The sequence below is a fragment of the Lampris incognitus genome, chromosome 7 (genome assembly GCF_029633865.1).
Source record: "Lampris incognitus isolate fLamInc1 chromosome 7, fLamInc1.hap2, whole genome shotgun sequence".
NCBI classification, from domain to species: domain Eukaryota; kingdom Metazoa; phylum Chordata; class Actinopteri; order Lampriformes; family Lampridae; genus Lampris; species Lampris incognitus.
Window position 1 is genome coordinate 28,531,763 of NC_079217.1, and position 23,019 is coordinate 28,554,781.

The 23,019-nt window shown below is 43.0% G+C and overlaps 1 protein-coding gene across 1 annotated transcript in view; it reads left to right on the forward strand.

The window, feature by feature from the left end:
- Nucleotides 1–16,320, forward strand: part of LOC130115564 (cGMP-inhibited 3',5'-cyclic phosphodiesterase 3A-like) — a 151,322-nt gene extending 135,002 nt beyond the window's left edge. The window contains exons 15-16 of the mRNA XM_056283273.1: nt 2,331–2,356; nt 15,441–16,320. Of these exons, the coding sequence (XP_056139248.1) occupies nt 2,331–2,356; nt 15,441–15,737 (323 nt within the window). The 3' untranslated portion in view covers nt 15,738–16,320. The remainder of the gene's footprint in view (nt 1–2,330; nt 2,357–15,440) is intronic.
- Nucleotides 16,321–23,019: the final 6,699 nt, after the last annotated feature.

A 23,019-nucleotide genomic window follows, 5' to 3' on the forward strand; every position in this document is an offset into this window, starting at 1 on the left:
GTATATGTAATGGTAATGGGTAGGGTAATGGGTATATGTGAATATGGTTACATTATTGTTATCAAGCTCTGGGTAACCAAGTCCAGAATCAACATCCTGTGCATCAATAGGCTACTACCACAGTAATACCATCAGAATCATCACACTGTCATTCATCAAACTGCTCGTTTCTCTCATCATCTGACTCCCCAAGTTCAAAGTCCAGTTCTGGACCATCCTGCTGTTTTTGGTTACTGCAGGTCTGTAACCTGCACATGTCTGTGCATGGAAGTCCATTTGACAGGCACATGCAGCTTGGCATTTTGCATGAATGCACACACTTGCATGTTAGCATTTCCAAGACCACATCTGGTGCAGGTGGGGAGCGCATCCAGTAAATGGCCAGCTTGCCTTCATCGTCTGTCCATCAATACTCAGTAGGGCTTGGCACCACAGGGTTAGCCTGCAGACAGCACTTCCATAATGCTGCCTGATAGTTGGCTCGTTGAACATGCATAAAGAGACAGTCTCTACATGGTGGCAGCTGGCTGGACTCAACCTCTCCCCTTTTGGTGCAGAAGAGCTGGTAACGCAGTTTGTTCACCTCAGCAGTGCTGCTATTTGCAACATACATCCGACAGGTGAACTGCTCAATTTTCTGGAACAGCTCATCACTCACATTCCATGTCTGTCCCAGTTGACTAAAAGTCTCTTGGCAGGAAGTGTGCTTTCTCACTATCTTCAGGGCATTCAGCTTCCCTCGACCAGCGAATGCACTGACAGTGTCGCAGCCTGTGAAGGCATGTAAGCCAATTAGGCTGTCATAGATGCTGTCTCCAAGTGAACTTGCCAGTTTGGTGATGTCGACAAACCGTGTGCGGTTCTGAGTCCCACACTTCTGGTAGATGGGACAGGTGATGTCCTTCTGGAAGCCATGACAAAGCACCATGACATCAGTGTCCTCAGCTGTGATGATAACTGACTTTGAGCCCGCATTTGCTGCATGCAATGCATGCAGGAGCAGACGGGTGTCAGCTTCTTCATGTGTGGAGTGCAGTTCTGCTGCTTCCTCACACCCATCTTATGTCAACTTGTAGCAGGTTTCCTCACAGGTCATGTACAACACCTTGCCATGCAGCATAGCTCTGTATCGTGGGAGTTTCCACTCTTCCACCAGAAACTTGATGAGACTGGTCTTGTTGGAGGAACTGCACAGAAATTTTCTCCACTGCTGGACGTGGTGTCCCCCTGCAAGATTCTTGTACTGGAGAGTGATGTCTCCACCCCGGTTCAGTCGTTCAGCATCTTTGATCGAAGTCTGGTGATAGACATCAAAAACAACATCAATCCTCCCACTCTGTGCTCCCTCATGGAGGACCTGGGTCAAGGCTGACTCTGCCACCTGTGCAAACGTTTTGTTGTTGCCATTCATTTTTTGGACCAGGCTCATCCCATCAATGATGGAAGTAGATGGGATTGGGATGTCTTCTGCAGGAGATACATTCTTTTCAAGCTCTCTGGCAAGTGCAGCCTTGTTTGTTTTTCGTAAGGACCCATCAGCATTTGCCAGTGCCCATGGTAGTGGGCCCAATGGGTAGGCAAGGACATCCTTCAGATTCACCTTCCTGCTTTCAGCCACCAGGATCATGTGACTGAAAAGGTTTCTATCTGCCTTCAGAACCACATCCTGTGCTTTCTTTCCATGAGCTTGTTTTGTGCTGACATTGGAGAATGTTTTCAGACTTTGCTTGGTCATCTTGTCGTGGAATTTCACAGGTGGTGGGTCTGCATCTAACCTTGTTTGCTGGAATGCTTGGTAGGCCTCTTCTCCTTTCTCAAGAGCTCTCAAGAGATCTATGGTCACATCAGGTGGAGCCATGTTGCCAGTGGAGAGGCTAACCAAATCAATCTCATCAGGGGACATAGGATTGAGCCAGTTATTCTCCATAAGGTCCATGAGAGACTGGACATCTGCTTCATCTCTCTTGATCCTTGGACTCTGTAGATCTGGATGAGACCATTTGCACCTGCCTTGACCTGTCAGGTCTCTCAGCTGTCTGAGGTACATGCTTCTATACTCAGCTGTGAGATAATATTTGGTCACAGCTCCTGGCTTCAAGCTGAATCCCTTTGTCCCTCCAGCTGTTTGGGTGTCTTTGTTCACCGTTTCTTCTATAGCTTGGTCAACAGGGATTCGGCCAAAGGGATTGGTGGAGCCCAGTTGGACTGAGAAGCCTCCTTCCATGAATTCTGTGTACACATCTGGGTGTGTGATGGGCAGCTCAGACATCTGGGCGTAGTAGTAGGGGAGGTAGCGTGCATAATTCATCCTGTCATAAGCAAAGCACCATGGGATCATTGCTCGAATGCTAGCCAAGTGTAGCATCCTGTCTCCCTCTCTGGATGCTCGGATGAGCCCCAACAAGATTTCAACCATGTCCAAATAGGACATCCAGAAGTTCGAGAGGCTGCCGTTTCCACCTCTAAGGAACTCACGGTAGACTTCAAATAGATCCATGATGCGTGTACAAGAGCTGTTCTCGAGGACCTCCTTCAAAGCATGTTGTGAGACTTCTTTCCCAAGGCTGTCAATGGTCTTCAGTGTCTCATTCAGGTGAACCATGTCAATCCTGTGAGTTTCTTCCAACCAGGACAGGAAACCATTCAAGGTCAGTCGCATGAGAGCCTCATACAGGAGCTTGTGTAGTCGCACTGCCCTGTTGTACTTGCGGCCATCCATAACACCAGCAATTGAGCCTTCTGCAATCATGCCAGACTCAATGCAGAGGTCTTTGAGTCCAGCATCTTGGAAACGCTTTCCTATTATTGCCAGCAGTGTGCAGATGGTGTGGAATACCCCAAGCCTAACGATGATATCATGGAACTTGTCATGGTGTTTCCATGTGATCTCGACAGCCTTCGCATACAGGGCTTGGTCAAAGACACAGACAATCTTCCTCAGGCCTAAGCACTGCATGATGCTCAGTGACTGGTTAAGCACCTCGTTGACAGTAGACATTTGTGTCGCTGGAGCATTGATGGTAGGCAGATAGCCTATATTGTCGGGGATGACCGTCATCTCTCCTCGAGTCAGGATGTTGAAGCCTGTCCAGCTGCTGACTGACTGTTCTTCTTGTTGTCACATGCGTGCTAGGACCCAAAGAAGGTTTTTCTCTCTGGCAAGCTTAGTATTGGCTGCAGTATCGGCATCTGACTTTTTGCTTTGTGGTGGCCCTACCCGTTGTCCAGCATTGTAAGTTGGTAACATTGGTGGGGGTCCATCAATGCTTCTCTTCTTTGTTTTGGGAACAGTGGGCATGGGTTGGACAGGAAGTGGGTTGACTGGCTTTGCTTGCACAGCAATCCCATTGACTCTGTGAGATGTTCCCTCACCACTGACAGTTTCTTCAAGACGGTCGATATTGTCCCAGGCTAAAGTTGTGAATATGCCAGGATGGATGTTAGCTGGAAGGGCAATGCCACTCCCTGATGATGAGAGTTTCTGGAGACACAGGGCAGTGTTGATCTCTTCCATCTGTGAATAGGACACACTGTGACCAAGTCGGTTGAGGATGTTTATCAACTCTACATTTCCGGTCAACGATTTGACACTGAATGGCAGAACAATGAGCTTGGAAGGCTTGGTATTTCCACATGTCACTGTATATACTATGTCATGGCCAAATGACTGCAGAAGGCACTGCACTCTCTGGGATGCATGATCAGGATCATTTGAGCCTGTGAGTAGAGAGTACAGGAAGATAATGAGCGACTCTGGAATGGTAGGACATTCTGCTTCTGGTTTGACTTCAGGCGGCCAGGTTTGAGGAACATCTTGACTTTTAATGTCTGCTCTCAATTTGATGGCTGCTTTGGCTATAACATCTTGTGCACTGACACTTTTCAGGGTCTGCAGCTCCCTTTTGAGAGACTGATTTTCTTTGGCAAGTTCCCTCATGGACAAGTTATCGGGATAGAGGAGGAATTTTCCTTTCTCATCAGGGAATATCTGCAAGGCTCCAGCAAACTCACTCTCCAGGTTTCGCCTTATGTGCTTCTTGGTTGATTCCTTGACTTGGGCAATGCCTTGGGAGTTCATTGAAGCTACCAGTCTAGAAGAGAGATCAGTCATTGTCATCACTTGAGGATTGCCAAAAAGCTCCATCCTGATGAAGAGGAACAGCTCATTGTATGCCTTATTCACAGCAGCTTCATACTGGGCTGCAGCATCATCATCTTCATTGCTGGCAACCTCTCCTTTGGAAACCTCTTCTTTGGTGTAAAGTCTATAGCATGACCTGTGGTAGTGCCCTTCAGCTGCTACAAGGTCTCTACTCACAATGGCAAGGATTCTGCTGTCCCTTTTCTTTGTGGCTGCACTCCTGATCTTTGCATCAGCTCGCAGTTCTCGACACTGCACCAGTACTTCTCTCGTATTCTGTCTCTTGGAATATTTGCTGTTTTTCTGACAAAATATGCACTCTGCATCATAAGTCCTAGATGTACTTGGAGCATGTCGAGCTACTCTCTTAGATTGTTTCTCTTCAGCAGAGACACAACTTTTCTTTTCTTTTGCAAGGAGGCCATCAAGAATTTGCTTCATAGTGAAGATACTGCGACACTTTCTGTGGTAGTAGATTGCTGGAATCTGTCCCTCAGGAATGTCTTTTGCCAGTTTCAAAACTGGTGCATGATTTCGTATCTGAGCTGCCCTGAGCAGAGTTCTCCATGAGTCGACACTTTGTAGTGAAACCAGCTTATCTGTATCATCAGAACAGTGGATAATGCACTCCACCCGTGGGCGCTTTGGTATTGGGTAAAAACTTGCTTGTTCACCAGTGGCCATATTCAGTCAGTTTTCACCTGCCACATACAAACAAATACATGTAACTTAGGTGTATGAACACTACTAAAACAAAGTTTACTTTGCTTCACCAGCGTCATATTACCATTATTTATCTTACATAGCCACAAATAGATACATTACCTTGTTGCTATGCAACAGCTGTATTTTGTCCACATGAGGCCTCTAAAATCAACACAAGATGAAAGTTCCTCGTAGCCACTTTAACTAATCATATTAACATATACATTAAAAGAACATGCTAACATTATGGGAAATTAGCTTACAATCTTCTCCAGAGTGAGACAAGAAGATAGATACCAGTTTCCTCTATATGTGTTTAGTAGAAAGCTATCTGGCTGCACGTTAGCCTAGCTTAGCACAATGAATGGAAGTACACAGTACTGGTTATCCTTGGTTGTTGGCCAACTAAGAACTGTCCCAGAGTTTAAGCTAGGCTAATCAGTACCAGGGGTGTTGAAATGCTATATTTGTAAAAATCTGGGCAAATACACAATCGTGAGAGGCACAGAAACAGGTTTCCTGAAAGAAAAATGAAATAGCTACTCATTTGGAAAGGTTATCATGTATTATTTTACTTCTGTTAGTGTACCAAATAAAATGGCACCAGTGAAGTTGTGTCACCTTGGGTGATATCGATATCTGGTCTGACCCATGGACTAACTGGCTTTGGTCTAGTTAGTTTCTTAGTAATAATGCCCTTCTAATTTAAGGTTCACAATCACCTCACACAATGAAATAGTATGGGTATATTATACATTTCCTGAATCTTTACAGTCCTGTGAGTATTCCAGTTTTTGTGTTTTGTGTCCCTGATATTCCTAGATGCCACAGGCCTAAAAGAAAGTATATAGTTTAGGCGAACATTGCAGAAAGATGTGTGTTATTGACGGGTTGAAGAGCTCAAGTGACCTCTATATTTGTGAGAAATATCCACAACAGGGCTTGAATGAAAGCTAAGAAGGTCCCCTTTAAAATGATACCAAAGACAATATTATAGAACATTGAAAAATGTCCTGACCATGAGGCTAAACCAGGATATGCACCAGCGTCTAAAATGCAATTTACTTTAGGGGGTGGTTAACTTCATGAGCTGATAACTGTGATACAGCTGCCACTCAGGAATGGTTATCATACCAAAATATCATGTACAGACATGGATGCTTTCAAAAATTATAAGTAAGTTTTTCCACCTTGAGTGTACCGAAATAGGAAATTTTGGGCTCTGGCCCATGGACTACATCCAATGTAAAACCGACTAGCTTTTTGGTTACATTACATTACAGTCATTTAGCCAATGCTTTTATCCAAAGCGACTTACAATAAGTGCATTTAACGTAGGAAATCAGGAGAACTACTAGTCATCAGTGGTCATAAGTAAATCTTCTCTCTAAACAAGCATCTAAGAGCAAAACCAGTGCTAAAGTAAAAGCGTGAGAAAGAGATTTTTTTTTTATGAGTGACTACAATAAGTGCTACGAGCAAGTAACAGGGTAGTAGTTCTTCAAGAGGTGAGTTTTCAACCTGCGCTGAAAGATGGGCAGCGACTCCGCTGTCCTGACATCAGTGGAGAGTTCATTCCACCACTGTGGGGCCAGGACAGAAAAGAGCCGTGACCGGGTCGATCGGCAGCAGGGGCCTCTGAGCGACAGGGCAACCAGGCGTCCCGAGGCAGCAGAGCGAAATGGTTGGGCGGGGGTGTAGGGCTTGACTATGGCCTGGAGATAGGAAGGAGCTGTTTCTTTCACTGCCCTGTAGGCTAGCACCAGAGTCTTAAACTGGATGCGAGCAGCTACTGGGAGCCAGTGTAGGGACATGAGAAGGGGAGTTGCGTGGGAGAACATGGGGCGGTTGAACACCAGATGAGCTGCAGCTTTCTGAACAAGCTCCAGAGGTCTGATGGCCAATGCCAGGGCGCCAGCAAGGAGGGAATTGCCATAGTCCAGCCGGGAGATGACCAGAGCCTGGATGAGCACGTGTGCCATCTCGTCAGTGAGGAATGGGCGAATCCTCCTGATGTTATAGCAGCGAAATCTGCAGGAGTGAGCAACTGATGCAACGTTTGCAGCAAACGACAGTTGGTCGTCCAGGATCACACCCAGATTCCTCGCAGTCTGAGTTGGCGTCACCACGGTGTTGTCAATGGTGATGGCCAGGTCTCGGTGTGGGCAAGTGGCAACCTTGGTTGTAACTCATTACGGAAAGGGGATTAAAGCAGTTCGAGTGTGTAAAACTTAACTGGGCTACTGTGGAGTTAATAGGCACGTTACATGGTGTCAGAAGTGGGATAATGGCTCAAGGACTTCGCCGCATCAACCCCATAGTTTTCTATGACAATTTTGCCAGTAACTGGTGGAAATTTGACAAGGAATGGAGAATTTGTTGCAATGCAGGGTTGTCAGATAAATCAAATAAAGTGCAAGCCTACACGCTCCTAAACCTCGCCGGTCCTGAGGCTGGTGAAAAATCAGAATCATTAATTTACGAAGATGGAGAAAGTCACGAAGATCCAGATGTTCTACTGGAAAAAGTTTGCTGAACTGTGCTTGTGTGCAAAAAAACCATCATTATGGACAGGCATGCTTTCAACACCGCTAGTCAAAAGCCTGGTGAGTCAGTTCAAGCTTACATCTCCACTTTGAAAATACTGGCTAAGAAATGTGATTTTGGCGTGTGCCACGACGAATTGATAAGGGATCGCATTGTGTGTGGCATAGAAAGTGACTTTGTCCGCAAGCAGCTACTCCATGAAAAGAATCTCACCCTGGAATTAGCAATAAGTACCTGTATGTTCCATGAACAGTCAGAAAAGAGCTCCAAACAGTTGAAGAAAGAAGCAGATGTGTGCACTATTCAGAAAACCCACTGTTGCAACTGCAATGGACAACACGCTCCTGACCATAGAAAATGTTTTGCATTCAATAAACAATGCAATAATTGTGGCAAACTCAATAATTTTGCTACATGCTGCAGAGCCACACCAGCATGGTCTATAGATGGCGCCAAAGCTCCCAGTCAATACAGAAAAAGACAGCCAGATAGAGTGAACGAACTGACCATGCAACCAGACAGTGCTTTGGATGATACTTTTTATTGTGACCCCGTTGATTCACCCACTCAGAAAGGAGAAATCTTCACAACGCTGAAACTGAAAAGTGGAAAGGGGCAACTGAAGGTAAAAGTGGACACTGGTGCCAAATGCAATGTGATGTCCAAATGCATGTTGCATACAGTTGACTGCACAATCCCTGTGAATGCAGATAAAAGAGTCAATCTTGTGGCCTATGGGGGTGAGACAATTAACAAAGAGGGCACAGCAATACTACACTGTCTGCAGGGGCAGTTCAAATTTCATGTGGTCAATAGGAATGTGAGATCATTACTAGGACTACAAGGCAGTGTTGTCATGGGACTCATGCACCTTGGACCTGACATCCACACCCTTCAACGAGAAGCACTAGAGGTATTGGAATACAAAGAACTGTTTGATAGCAACACTATAGGTAAAGTGCCAGTTGTATAGCACATGAGGCTAGGCAACACTATTGCTTCTACAGTGTGTGCACCTCGCAAGGTTCCAATAGCCATGAAAGAAAAGGTTAGGCAGCGCTTGATCAAATGACTGCACTTGGTGTCATAGTGCCAGAAAATGAAGCCACAGAATGGGTGTTCGCCATGGTTGCAGCCAAGAAAAAAAGATGGAGCTGTGAGAATTTGCATCGACCCAGTGCACCTGAACAAGGCCCTTCTCAGACCACGTCACCCCCTGACATCTATTGAACAAATCATTGCAGACATGCCTAATGCTAACGTTTTCAGTATTCTGGATGCCAAATGCGGTTTTTGGCAGATCCCTCTTGATGAAGCTTCTTCAAAGCATACAACTTTCATCTCACCCTATGGCTGCTATAGGTTCCTGAGAATGCCATATGGCATCTGCACAGGCAGCGAGGTGTTCCAAAATGTGATGGAGCAACTGTTGGCTGGACAACCCTGTGAGATTATGGTAGATGATATTTTAATCTGTGGACGTACACTGCAAGAACATGATGATCGTCTGAGACGGGTATTGAACAGAATTCGGGCCATCAACTTGAAGCTCAACCCTGACAAATGCAAATTCAGAGTCTGCTGTGTCCACCATGTTAGCCGCCTACAAACCACTGATGGTGTCAAGCCAGACCCTGAAAAAACTAAAGCAGTGTGCGACATGGCAAAGCCACAGGACAAAAAAAGCAGCAGTTTTTAGGCACAATATGTCAAAGTTTATCCCTCAATACAGTGAGGTTACTGGTCCCCTGAGACAACTGATACACCAAGATTTCGAGTGGATTTGGCATGAAGCCCATGATGCGGCATTCAACAATCTGAAACAAGCAGTGAAAAACCCACCAGTTCTACAGTTCTTTGATATATCGAAGCCAGTAGTCATATAAGCTGATGCATCACAACATGGTCTGGGTGCAGTGTGTCTCCAGTAAGGGAGGCCTGTGGCATTCGCATCACATGCCCTCACACCCACTGAGTTAGGGTATGCACAGATTGAAAAAGAAATGTTGGCTCTCATCTTTGCAACCAAGAAGTTCCATGATTTCATCTATGGACATCCTGTCACAGTTGAAACCGACCACCAGCCTTTAATAACAATTGTGAGGAAACCGCTTCACACAACGTCACCTCGCCTGCAGGGCTTGATGTTAAAATTACATCACTACAACCTGGATGTGATTTATAAACGCAGTAAGGAACTTTTTGTTGCTGATGCTTTATCACGTGCACACCTACTGATGACTGAGCCTGCACTTACTGATGACCTGCTGGACATCATGACAGTCCAAGTGCTCTCCTCACATCGCACAAATGAACAGAGAAATGCCATGGAGAGGGATGTAATGTGGCAACAGCTGTCTGATGTTATCCTGCACGGCTGGCCTAACACCTCAAAGGAATTACCCCACGCTCTGCATCCCTTTGTTTCAATGAAGGAAGAGTTGACTGTCGAAGATGGACTTTTGCTGTGTGGACAAAGACTAATAATACCCCCTGAACTGCAAAAGTTCTATGTTGGCCAGCTGCACCTAGCCCATCGCAGTATCGACGCTACCAAATGCAGAGCTCAGGAGACCATATACTGGCCCTCGATGTACACAGACATTGAGAGGGAGGTATCTCGCTGTGTGGCCTGCAATGCTCTCACACCTCACCACACAAAGGAACCACTGCACCTTCCTGAAATCCCAGACCTACCATGGTCATTCACTGCAGCAGATATATTCGAATGGCATACTTAAATACATTCAGTGGTTGTGGACTCTTTGTTGGTGGTTGGAGCTGGACTACCTCCCTGATATGAAAAGCACCACAGTCATCACAAAGCTGAAGCGACACATGGTGTTCCTCATACCCTCATGACTGACAATGGGACCCAATTCACTGGTAAAGACTTCTCAGACTTTGCACACACATGGGACTTCAGACAGATGCAGAGTAGTCCTTATTTCCCGCAATAAATGGCCTTGCTGAGCGTGCTGTATGATCTGCTAAGCACCTCCTGGTAAAGTGCTACCGTGATGGCACGGACATCCAAGCTGTTCTCCTCCATGCTCGCAACATTTCCCATAATGGACTCTCCCGCTCAGCGCCTTCTGTCCAGGCGGACCAGAACATTCATACCAGTGACCAAAGCCATGCTCCAGCTGGCTGTCCACACTAATGTGAAAGCCACTATCACAAAAAAGGGGATGAGGGGGAAAGCATATCATGGCCGCAATGCCCGGTGCCTCCCTGAATTAAGAGTGCAGACTGCACATGGTTTTGACAGTTTAGCAAGAGTAGAGGGCCACGCCCCTCAGCCTAACAGCTACATAATAACATCCCAAGGAACCAACTACATCAGGAATCGGCGACACCTTCTCTGAGTTGATTAACCCCCACCGGCCATCTCTGAGGACGACATGTCACAAACTCCCGCTTCAGCAAAACCTGATACAGATGCTGTCCGTGTTGACACCGCACCACTCACACCATCCATTGCCACACCAAAAATCACCTCAAGTGATTCAGGTGGTAGAAAACCTATTGTGACTCGCTGAGAAATCACCTCAAGTGATTCAGCTGGTAGACAACCTATTGTGACTCGCTGAGAAACCACCTCAAGTGATTAAGGTGGTAACCAACCTGTGTTGACTTGCTCAGGAAGATTCAGCCACCCCAACCAGCGTTATGGGGATTACATCACCACTTAGCCCCAGTGACTGATAAAATAGCTAATTCAACATACTTAATTTTCCAAAATGTAAACAATTATAGGCTAACAAAAATGGGGCTCATGTTGCAGCCCTGTAGGCTATGGGTTAAGCTATGGCAACATATTTCCTGTTTTTTGGAAAATATGTTTTTTTTTATATCTGTTCATATAAGTGAAGACTTTTAACGTTTAATGCAACATTACCCAAAAGAGTTGCTAACACTTCACGTCGTGGTTATTGCCTATGGCATACCTGACGTAAACAAATTTGACAGCAGTGCAAGTCATTTGACTGACAACTGTGTTGGAGAGAGGTGGGACGTCTGTGTATTTGTTTTTGTTGCATTTGGAGCAGATTTACTGCGTGAAGTTGTGTTAATTAAACCTACAGTGCGGAAGGTTTGTCTCTCCCTTCTGGCAGTGAGAGTATTTACTTCTCTTTCAGCGCTCTCCGAGTAAAAGCTACACCACTGGTTATCTGTGTTTGTCCTCACCGTAAGTCACTTTATTTATTTACTTACTTACTTACTTACTTACTTACTTACTTACTTACTTACTTACTTACTTACTTACTTACATTAATCCTTCCTCTGAAAGCCAAGTTTCTTCTTTTTTTTTATTTTCATTTTTTTTATTTTTTTGGTGCATTGGAAACTTTCCTTAGACGCCCCTTATGTTTTTTCCGTCAATATGTCTTCCAAGCCCGGAAGCTTTCTTGCAGAAAGTCCTGAAGGCAAGCCAGTTAGAGGCATGCGAATGCTTTCGTCACACAGAGGTTCATCTCTTTTGACTTTTTTGGAATTGTTCCCCTTTTTTTCCCCAGTTGTATCCAGCCAATTACCCCACTCTTCCGATCCATCCCGGTCAGTGCTTCACCCCCCTCTGCCAATCCAGGGAGGGCTGGAGACTACCACATGCCTCCTCCAATACATGTGGAGTCGCCAGCCGCTTCATTTCACCTGACAGTGAGGAGTTTCGCCAGGGGGACATAGCGCGTGGGAGGATCACGCTATGCCCCCCAAACAGGCGCCCTGGCCGACCAGAGGAGGTGCTTAATCCAGTCTCTCCTCTGGCCACAACATTTCATCCACATCACAGTGTCATTGTACTGAAAATTTGTGATTTTGAATGTAGATGTAAGTTAGCAACATTAGCTGACTACTAAACAAAGTAGCAAGGTAACATAAGTTGCAAGGCAGCCAGCTAATGTTAGTTAACTAGCTAGCTAGCACTAGCATAGTTCTAATGAGGCCGTTACTCACCTTCGTAGTTGTCAGTGTAGCTCGAAATGTACATTTTAAACCCCATTTATTTTTTGCTTGTCTGAGCTACCGAGGAAGCACTCACCATGCGGTGTACATCATTGACCGTGATTTTAGGGAGGTCCTGCAAACAGCGAGTGTAAAACAAAGCCATCTCTTCTCTCAACAAACCAGACCGGAAGTTCTTGTGCAAGTACTCGTACGTAGGAAATCGAACGACGCACCCAGGCTATTGTGTCTATAGGGACGCCCAACCAAGCCGGAGGTAACACGGGGATTCGAACCGGCAATCCCCGTGTTGGTAGGCAACAGAATAGACCACTACATTACCCAGACGCCCCACAGAGGTTCATCTCTGGCAAAGAAATCATTGCTGTTTGATGTAAAACGCATCACTACGCATCACGTCCGGATTTAAAACTCCAGTATACTTCAAATTAAAAGAAGATTTACCTTGCAGCAGTAGGTTTAATCATCATTGTGGGAACTCATTTTGCAAGAGCTTGAATGTCATGGATTCTCATTTATATGTAAAAGTCCCACATTCTAGCTGTAATGTTTGTACTATGCATCCATGGTTTGTAGTAGCCGTGAGTTTGGGACGTGACTAGCGTAATATGGATTGCTGGGTAGCTAGCTAAGTGTTACAGCTGTGGATTCACAAACCTGAAGCAACATCTGTCCGTGGTTCACTGGTTGATGTTGATGCTACTGAACCACTTTCTTTGGTTGGTGGCTGAGGTTAACTCCTCGTGAAAAATGTCAGCATGTCCATAGCTAGTTAGTTAGCAAGCTTGCTCACTGAGGTGTCATGACTGAATGAAGCATGACAAACACAAGACAATCCCCCATTACGATGTTAGGGTGTACCTATAGATGGTAATATTTCCCCAGTAATAGAACTTTTGCTCCATTGATTTACCGGCCCAGAGACTGAGGGGAAATTACACAAAATTGAAGTTATTTTAAAAATCTAAAAGACTCGGGGCTTTTGAGAAGCCACCGCCCCGCCCCTGGAGCCAGTTCAGGTCTTGGAGTTCTCGCCAACAAGTAAAAGTCTGTCCGAATTACTCTCATTTCCAATCATGCCCTATCACTCTCCTTTATTTTTTTAGGCTCCTCTAAGAGAAGCTTTTTTTTTTCTCGATAAGATTACTGCTACCCTCCTACCGCACCGTCTGTCATATTGACTATTCACAGCTTCACTGGAAGAAGGTAACAAAGTCATACATCTATTGTCTTACTGGATTGACGAGCAACACTTTCATTCTGCCATAAAGCCGTTACCTGGTGTTACACAAAAATCTGTTACTCGTCAGATTATGTGACCCTGCTTTTGAAACACACTATTTCAGCCAGGATATGGCAATTAGATAAAGTTGAATTTTAGGCATTAGGTTGGAGATGGTTGATTTTAGTTGTGGGTTGGATGTGGTTAAGATTAGATTCAGCATCTGGGAGGTATCCGAAATAGTGCATTTTAAGGGCAGGGTCGCATAATCTGACAGGTCACAGATTTTGGTCTAACAACAGCACTATTCGAGGGGTTTCAAGCCTGGGGACACAGAGGGTAAACTAATTGCAGAACAAACCAGTTTTCACTGTCATTGTCTCCTTTTTCTACAGGTGAACATGTGGGATCACAAGATATTTGAGGATGATGCAATCACAAAAATTCTACATATAGCTTCAAAACTCCATGTGATAATTTTTTAAAATATCAACTTTTAATTGTTATTAATTTTTCAATCGGGTTGTTGGAGATGCATCAATACATTCAGCTTTAATTGCGACCCTTCTCTAGTGCCTATTCTAATCGCTGGTGTACTGGTAAGTAATCAGCAATAAGAGATGGACAAGGTACGAGTGTTTCCTCACTGGAGCTCTTAATTTGACACAGAACCCATCAACTTCTTAATCCAGGTATTAAATTGCCTTTGGCTCACTGTAAAACACTGTATTTAGTAATTCTTTAAAATATGATGGGGCAAAGAGTGATGGCCAGGTCAAGTTAGCCAATCACGCATTTACAGTTGCATTAGCAAGATCTACCAACTCAATTTCCAAGATATCTGTCCGATCACGCAAAAACAAGCAAAAAAAAGGCAACAAAAGGAAAAACAAGAAATAAATGGGAATAATAAGAGAATACGGGAGGTAAGTATGTATGCACAAGAGGTATGCCACAACTATACAGAGTGTTGTTATGGCTGAATAATTTATAACTTATCATACTTATATATTATATTATATAATAATCTTATATACTATATATTTATCTGTTTATCTCCCTGCCTGCTGCCCAATGACTGCTAGGATAGGCTCCAGCATCCCCGTGACCCTGAGAGCAGGATAAGCGGTTTGGATAATGGATGGATGGATAGATAATTATATATTATATATACATGTTATAATTATAACTAATAATTTATAACCAGTATACAGCAGTTGTGTATGTATTTTGAATTGCACATTTGTATTGCACATCTGATTTAAAAAGAGGTAGTGCACTTCGTTAGCACTGTTCCGAGGCGCTATCCACGGCGCCGTCATTTCGCCAATGAATCAAGCTTTGAATCAGTAGCTTGACATTTTTTCCCTGACAGGAATGGAATCAAAGGGGGAGGAGTACCCATTTATTTATTTATTTATTTATTTTTAAATGTGGCAGGGATTGATTGGGTATTCATTTAGTACAAGATGGCACCGATATACAACTGTGCTTATCTATAATACTGTCAAAAATTCATCAAGTATTTGTTACTCTGCACTACTGTGAACGTCCATGTTTGTTTAAAGACATGATAATAACATGGCCAAGCGAATGAGCTTTGACAGGGTAAAATTTGTATAAAGATTTCAATCCAACTCAGAAAATACCAGTGAAAATTACTATTTTTATCGCATACACTATCACAACTGTAGCAAGTTTGTTACAGGACATAAAACTTTATACAGCTGTGCTGTGTTACAACACAAGTGTTATTATTGCTCAAGTGTAGAATTCTTTTGTGGCGTAGCCTGTTTGAGGCAATGTTCAGGCTTCATATTAAATGTTTCTTTCCTGGCTTGGTGTTTCACAGAGCAGCAACAAACAAAGAAGAGCAGGAGGAAAGTGTTTTGCCAGATCACGCAGCACCTTCTGGAGAACCATGAAATGTGGAAAAGAGTCATCACCACAGAAACCCAGGAGCAGGCTCAGAGAGAGGATCCTAACTGCATTGGTGTCCCTACAGATCCAATCACATCTATTCATGAGGAGGAGGAGGAGGGTGCAAGTAAAGAGGAGGAGCCAATAGATGGCCAAAATGAAGAGAGCAATGTCCAGCCTATAGAGGAAGAGGAAGTTTACCACCAGTCACAGACTTCAGAGGAAAAAGAGTAGGAGCCAGAGTGATATGACAAACTTTGACCTTTGACCTTCTCTCAAGGTAGTTGAACATTGTCCAAAAAGACTATGTTTGTCTCTTTCCAAACTGAACTCTTGATACGGTAGCCAGCACATCATGTCGACACAACACTGTAGAAGATGTATGGGGTAATATGTGCCTAACATAAACAAGGATAGGGGACAGGACAGATGAGTTTCAAGTGTGATAAATAAGGAGAGGTGATAAAGATGGAGTGGGGTGAAGAAGGAGGAGGAGAGTACAAAAAGGAGGAGGAAGAGGATAAGCGGGTATGTCTAGTGTTTGTCATTTATTTGATCAGGTACCCTGCCTGTTGCCCTCACCTTACCAGGGATGCCCATCCTGCACTATGGGCTAATGGAACAGACTCACCTAACCAATATCAATACACCGTCAGTAGCCCCCAAGTTATTTGTCTCTCCCACGCCATCAACACACTGTGGAGTCTCTTGGCTGGTCATGGCTTTTCAACAATCCCTTGCCCTTTGAAGACAATGGGATGAAAGCCAGGAAAAAAGCTGAGTCCGCTATGGCTTTGCCTTGTGGATTTAAAGCAGAAAGAGACTGAATAAAGGACAGTTTTGGTACATAGTTTAGACACACACACACACACACACACACACACACACACACACACACACACACACACACACACTTACCAACCTGCTGGTGCATGCTTGCAGACAAAGACACCCATGCATGCATGCGCGCGCGCACACACACATACACACACACACACACACACACACACACACACACACACACACACACACACACACACAAATGCATTGCATAAACAAAGAAACAAAGCAGAAAGAAAACACATTCCATACTCAGAACAGAATAGGAAGTTTAACAAAGAACCCTGTGGCTCTAAAAAGCTTTACTCTTGCTCAAGGAAAAAACATACAAAATAATGTTTTGTTTATGCGGCAATGTTTGTTCATAGCCCCATGTTCTCTGGCTTTTCTACCCCTTTTGTGTCTCTTAAATCAAGTCCAGCTCACAGCTTCAGACCAGACAACTCAGGAAGACAGAAACCTGTAGCGTAAGAGAGACAGACTCAGAGAACTTAGTGTCCTTGTACCTTCACTTGTAATTGACTCATGTTTTTCCCTGTTGTTTGTGTTTATGCTTTTGTTTAATTACTTTCCACAGAGAAGAGATTCGAATATGTTGAATTAATTTCTGTCATTTATTTTCTTTTCCTTTCCAATATCCTCTGGTTCTTGCAATGATGCACAAGTTAAGTTTCAAAGGATAAAACAAAACAATGGATTTTAGATGCAGTCTTCAATATGTGCCAGAATCCCGTTGTTGAGAATCTTTCAGTGCCAATGCCTTTCCAAGCTCCATATTTCCAAATAACCCAAGAGGATTGAACGAAGGGTCCCCATAGGCCGTTACAAAGTTATTTTCGGGACCCCAGCTCCCATTGTAGAGTGTATTCTCTGGAGGCTATATGATCTGGAAGGGTCCTGTGTGCCCTTTGTCCCTGTCTATAAAAGTATCCAGAAACACAGCTCAGATAAGAAAGGTTAGCAAACAACCACAGATGTACAGCAAGCAACATGTCAACATAAATAATCATATTAGCTTATTATGGGGCTTAAAACGATTAGGGGTAATTTTAGTTGATACCTGTAGTAAATGAAAAGTGAACCTAGAATATGGCTAGTTCTTCTGATGTTACATATGCTATGTATTAATTACATTGTACAACTTTTTCGTTGTGTTCACTTGCAGTCAGGGCTTGTGGAATATTTGATATACTTTATAAAGTCAATTAAAATTCACAATTAATTAAAAAAAATAGCAAAATGAGAGACTCAAGGGTTGTTGCAGAACAACAACAAAATTGTGAGCACAGAAAGAAGTTTCAGTCTCCATCGTATGAGATAAAACTTATTGTGCTGAGAGCTGGATGCCTTTCATTAGATTTGCTGTAACCTCTTACATTGTTATATGAATTTTCTTACAGATAAACCATTGCTACCTAGCAGCCAAAATAGCTCCAAGAAGTAGGTAAATTGACTCGGCTGCTAGCAGTCTCACTATTTTTCTTTAAAGACAAAATCTGAAAATGTTCCTCAAGTGTCCACTACCACCTACCCACAAATGACAAGACTAAAGCTAGTAACATATCACAATTTTGCAAGTGACCAAACACAGAGATCCCATAGAAATGTCAAGTGAGGACTAATCATGTTGTAAAACACTGTGCAGTATAACTTATCAAACATGGCTTTATATTTAATGACAATGCTGCTTTCCTGCCTAACAGTAGCATGGCCTGGTGGGCATCAGTTTTTATGCCTTTATGGTTGCACAGGCCCCCACCTGCTTCTTACAAAAACTATACCTATATTTATTCGACTTCTGGCGCAGCATTGATCATGCAGTTTTTTTTTTGTTTTGTTTTTTTTGTTTTTTTGCTGCATGACGAGGCTTTTTGGATTCATTAGGGTTGTGTCACAATGCTGGCTCCACCATACGGGAAAGTTGAAACACGTAGCAAGATGAATGAGAGGGGACCTGTAGTTTTGTTGGAGAACATTGGATTCTAAAGAGCGGTGCGCCCGCTACTTGTTTGTTTATCAAAAGGAATATTCTGGGCTGGCATACAGGTTTTGAAAGCCAGAAATCTCAGCACCTGGCAAAGCTATAATTTTGCAATTGGTAAAGATCGACAGCTCTTCGCAAAACTCCCCTAATATGCGATGGCCATTTTTTGCTTTGAAAAACTCACAGTTTTACTGATAGTAACTTTGAGTGATGGTATACAGGCTGAAACAGCAAAAGACTAGAGAAGACATATCAGAGAGGTTTCTGGTGGAGTTCCACCTTAAGGCCAGCAGAATCATTGCACTATTAAACTCCTTCTCTCATTTCTTGTCTTTGGTGACCAACACATGGCTTGACAGGACCATCTGTGCTCTTCTTTGATGTCATTAGATATTCAGATTAGAGCTGATAGAGGAAAGTAAGGGAAAACTAGAGGAAGTGGAGGGGAATGAGAGAAGCCTGATGAAGGGCAAAGATGGTGGGGGGAGGGGGGTTCAGCTAGTCTTATAAAGGGTTAGATGGGCCTCAGATCTTGGTTTCATTAGATTCCCCTAGATTGAAGTCTTTGAATATGAGCCAATTAAACTGGATTCACAAAGCATGTGACCCCCTACTTTTCACTGAAGTCTGCAACCCCAATTAAAGGGAAATGTAGTTGGTCTGATATTGGAAAAGCAATAGAGACACTGTGTGCAGCTAGGCTGGGAATCCTCCCTGTTAGTTCTGCCCCAAGATTTTATCACTCTGCATCAAACAATGTGCTGAAAGCCACATAACACCTTACATAAATTCATTTAATTTCATTGAACAAATTAATGGTTTCTATGTGGCTTGACAGCTTGCACACAGAGAGCGACTATTTTTCCATTACGATACCTACCATAACTACCTCCTTGCTACTCAGATCTGCGTGGGTTCAGAAGCTCTCAATTACCCTAGCTAGCAGACATGAACGCTAAATGACAACCTTAAATCTTTGCACTTGATTATTGATTAAATAACAAGTGCTCACTGGTGTCTTTGTTTGCAAAAATTCCTCCCTCACAAGAAAAACCCTTATGCAGAGGGGCATTGGGTGGCACAGTAGCCACGTGGTTAGCGCTGTCACCCCACAGCAAGAAGGTCCTGGGTTCGAACCCCGGGGTTGTCCAGCCTTGGAGCTCATTCCAGGCCATCGTCTGTGTGAAGTTTGCATATTCCCCCCATGTCTGCAGTGGGTTTCCTCTGGGTGCTCCGGTTTTCTCCCACAGTCCAAAGACTTGTAGGTCAGGTACATCGGACTTACTAAATTGTCCCTAAGTGTGAATGTGTCAGACGGACTGGCGACCTGTCCAGGGTGTTTCCCCGCCTCCTGCCCAATGACTGCTGGGATAGGCTCCGGCATCCCGTGACCCTGATTAGGATAAGCGGCTTGGAAAATGGATGGATGGATGGATGTTAGGGTTAATGCTCCTGTCTATGCCCCTGACCAAGGCATGGCAAGATGAACTGGAGTTGGTCCCCAAGTGCTGCACAGTGGCTGCCCACTGCTCCTAGCTACACAGCAAGGATGGGTTAAATGCAGAGCATAATTTCCCCACAGGGATTAATAAAGTATATCAAAATCAAAAATTGTGAAATTAAAGAGAGAGAAGTAGCTAAAGGAGTTCAGAGAGATACTATGTTAGGTCCTTTGTGTTGAGGCTATCTATCAATTTTATACATGAAGGGACAATAATTAGGCTCCTACATAGAGGGTCAAAACAGTGACTTCAGATAGTGTTCAAGTTTTTTTTTATTGTTTAAATCAGCCCTACTCTTTACCAGTTTCCTAACACTCAAAAAGTATTTTTTTATTTTGTTTATATTGTGCTATGTCCTAATACTTAACCATATCCATTGCACTTATCAACATGTCCTTTGTGTTAAGGAGGTTTAAATAAAAGCTGTGCTAGAAGTGTCTTGATGCATGTTCAATAATCCAGGTAAGAAAATCAAAGGAGGTTGAATCAGTTCATCTGGATACGTTTATAAACGTTGTATCCAGATGAACTGATTCAACCTTCTTTGAGCTGTGCTACAAGATTTCCAAGACTGCTTATGCCTCATACAGTGTAACAGGAAGCAATACTTAGAAAAACGCTTTTAGCCCTCCTATTGCCTCCGTCACCATAGACAAAGGGATATATATATATATATGTATATACATAAAAGCATATGCTTTTTTGGACTATATTTTAGATTAAGTTGAATTATCGAAACAGGTGATCAAAGAGCAAAGATTATTTTGTAAGTAATAGTAATTTGTGAGATATTTTAGTAGTTCAAAGAACATTTTTTTTATTTTATATCGCATAGGAGTTAACCGTTGACTACTTGGTTATCAGATTCTGTGAATTGAAGGTAAAATTACATCCAACAAAGGTTAAATACCCTAACAGCTTAATGTTGCCCAATGAGAGGGAAAGAGCACGTGAACACAACCAAGTACCCGACCCCTATAACACTGTGTTCCTTACCTTCCATCGTGTAAAACCAGGTTTCTGTAGCATGATACGATTGGATCTCATCTAAGTCCACTTTGCGGACAAAACGTTTAGTGGTGGCCTCCCTCTCTACGTTCCCAGCTGTCTGCTGGAAAAGCAGATCTACACGGCCAGGGCACATATTACTTCAGAGATGGAAGAGGAGGGCAGGTAGAGAGAGAGAAGAAAGGATCAGGAAAGAGGGCCAAGGGGCGATTGTGGCAGGGTGGTGAATAGGATTTAGGAGCAACCGAGAAGCACAAATCTTAAAAAAGCTAGGGAAATCTCTCGCATTCTGCCTTTCTCTACAGTGCATTCTTTGCTGCATGACTCCGTGATCCAGCTGCATACACTTTGTGATATCTCTCCTCTAAAGATCCTTCAATTACCCGTCCACTTATTTCCCTAAATAATCAAAGATATCAGACATTGACCATTTACAAGTTTCACCGGTTTGACAAACTAGACTCCTTGATCCTCTCCTTCCATTCTTCCTCCTGTTGTCGTACCCATCACACCTGCTGTATTCAACAGAGCAATCAAAGAGACTTAATCAAAGCTGTGATAGAGGTAACTAGCTTGTTCTCTCACACCCTAGCTCTCATAATGGAATAGGCAACATCACGTGTGTGTGTGTGTGTGTGTGTGTGTGTGTGTGTGTGTGTGTGTGTGTGTGTGTGTGTGTGTGTGTGTGTGTGTGTGTGAGTAAGTATGTGTGTGAGTATGTGTATGGATTTGTATGAGTGTGAGTGCGTGTATACTATATTTGTGTGTCTGGTCTACCCATTATAGTTACAGTTTTTACTGTTATCAGTTAGCCAAACGTTGTGTAGGACTGACCAAATGCCCTCTGTTCTGATTGATTCTTGCTGTGTTGCGTTGGTTGTATTAGCGAACTCCTTTACCTGCCACTGCACAACTGTTAGAACGTTATGTAATTAATTAAACAAAAATAAAATGTACAAAGTATTTTATTCAAGGATTAAGGCTGTAGAATATGTGATTTTTTCTTTTTTTGTCCATGTTGAGTCATGCTCATGGCTAAACTGATCAACAGTGCAGTATGTAAGAGCTAATGGCAGGACACAAACTTAAATTTTACAACTTTCTCATGCTTTTATTGAAAGAGTTCAACACAAAATGGTCCAGCAAACAATGAATTAGCAGGTGCTCCTCATACTTTCCCTTCCTAAATAGACATTAACACAGCAGATGTCAATATCATTGGCCTGGTTTTAAAGAATGAACAGATGAGGGTTACTACACACTGGATTAACTTGTGCAAACCAAAGGAATTTTATGGTCTCTGGTTTTTGTGATTTGCACAAAATGAAGCCCAAAGGAGTGTTCCTATATTGTATGCATAATCTCTTTGTCATTTGTATCCAGCTCTTGGTGAAGATATCTGGTTGTGCAGACTTTATAACTAGTTCCGTATGAAGAAAGGTAGATAAAGATAAAACAAATACAGTCTTAATATTGAATGGGCAGAGGTCATCTCACATTCACATCGACTTTTTTTTTAAGTTGTTCACAGTGGTTGAATTTACTGCCCAATCCGTTTTTGCAGCAATATCACTACAATGGCATAACCAACAAGGGCATTGTTGTTTGTCTTTCTGAAGGTTTCAACCAAAAGTATCTTTTAATTTTTCTGCGATTTGTTGATTTAGGCATTTTAAGGGGCTAAGCTCCTCTGTCTTACTCATTGAGCATGTATGTATGTACACATTGTCTGAACGCTGTAATCATCAGCTTTCTTTGTTTTTCACAAAGGAAACCAAAACAAACTTTATATACCACCTTTAAGCAAGTCAAACAATGCTTGTATGTTTTCATCTATTATAGCAGGCACTTCACAGACTTAAATATGTTCTTCTTTCAAGTATCTTGCACTTAACACATGTAGCAATACCTATAGGATGGGGAAATTGTGTGATTCACCAGTATTGTTAAGTGAAATACTACATTTTATTCCTGGTTATTATTTGATTTTGTATAAACAAAAGTATATGCTGTACAGATTCAAAAAGTATATTACATGAAAAAAAAAACTTTTACAAACAATATTTATTTTTACTGTTTTGTAATCTAGACACAATACTGTAGCTCCTCTATTGCCAGATTTACTGGAAGTGCCTCTCGATGATGTATTATAAACTTAACTATACAATATATTGAGATTATT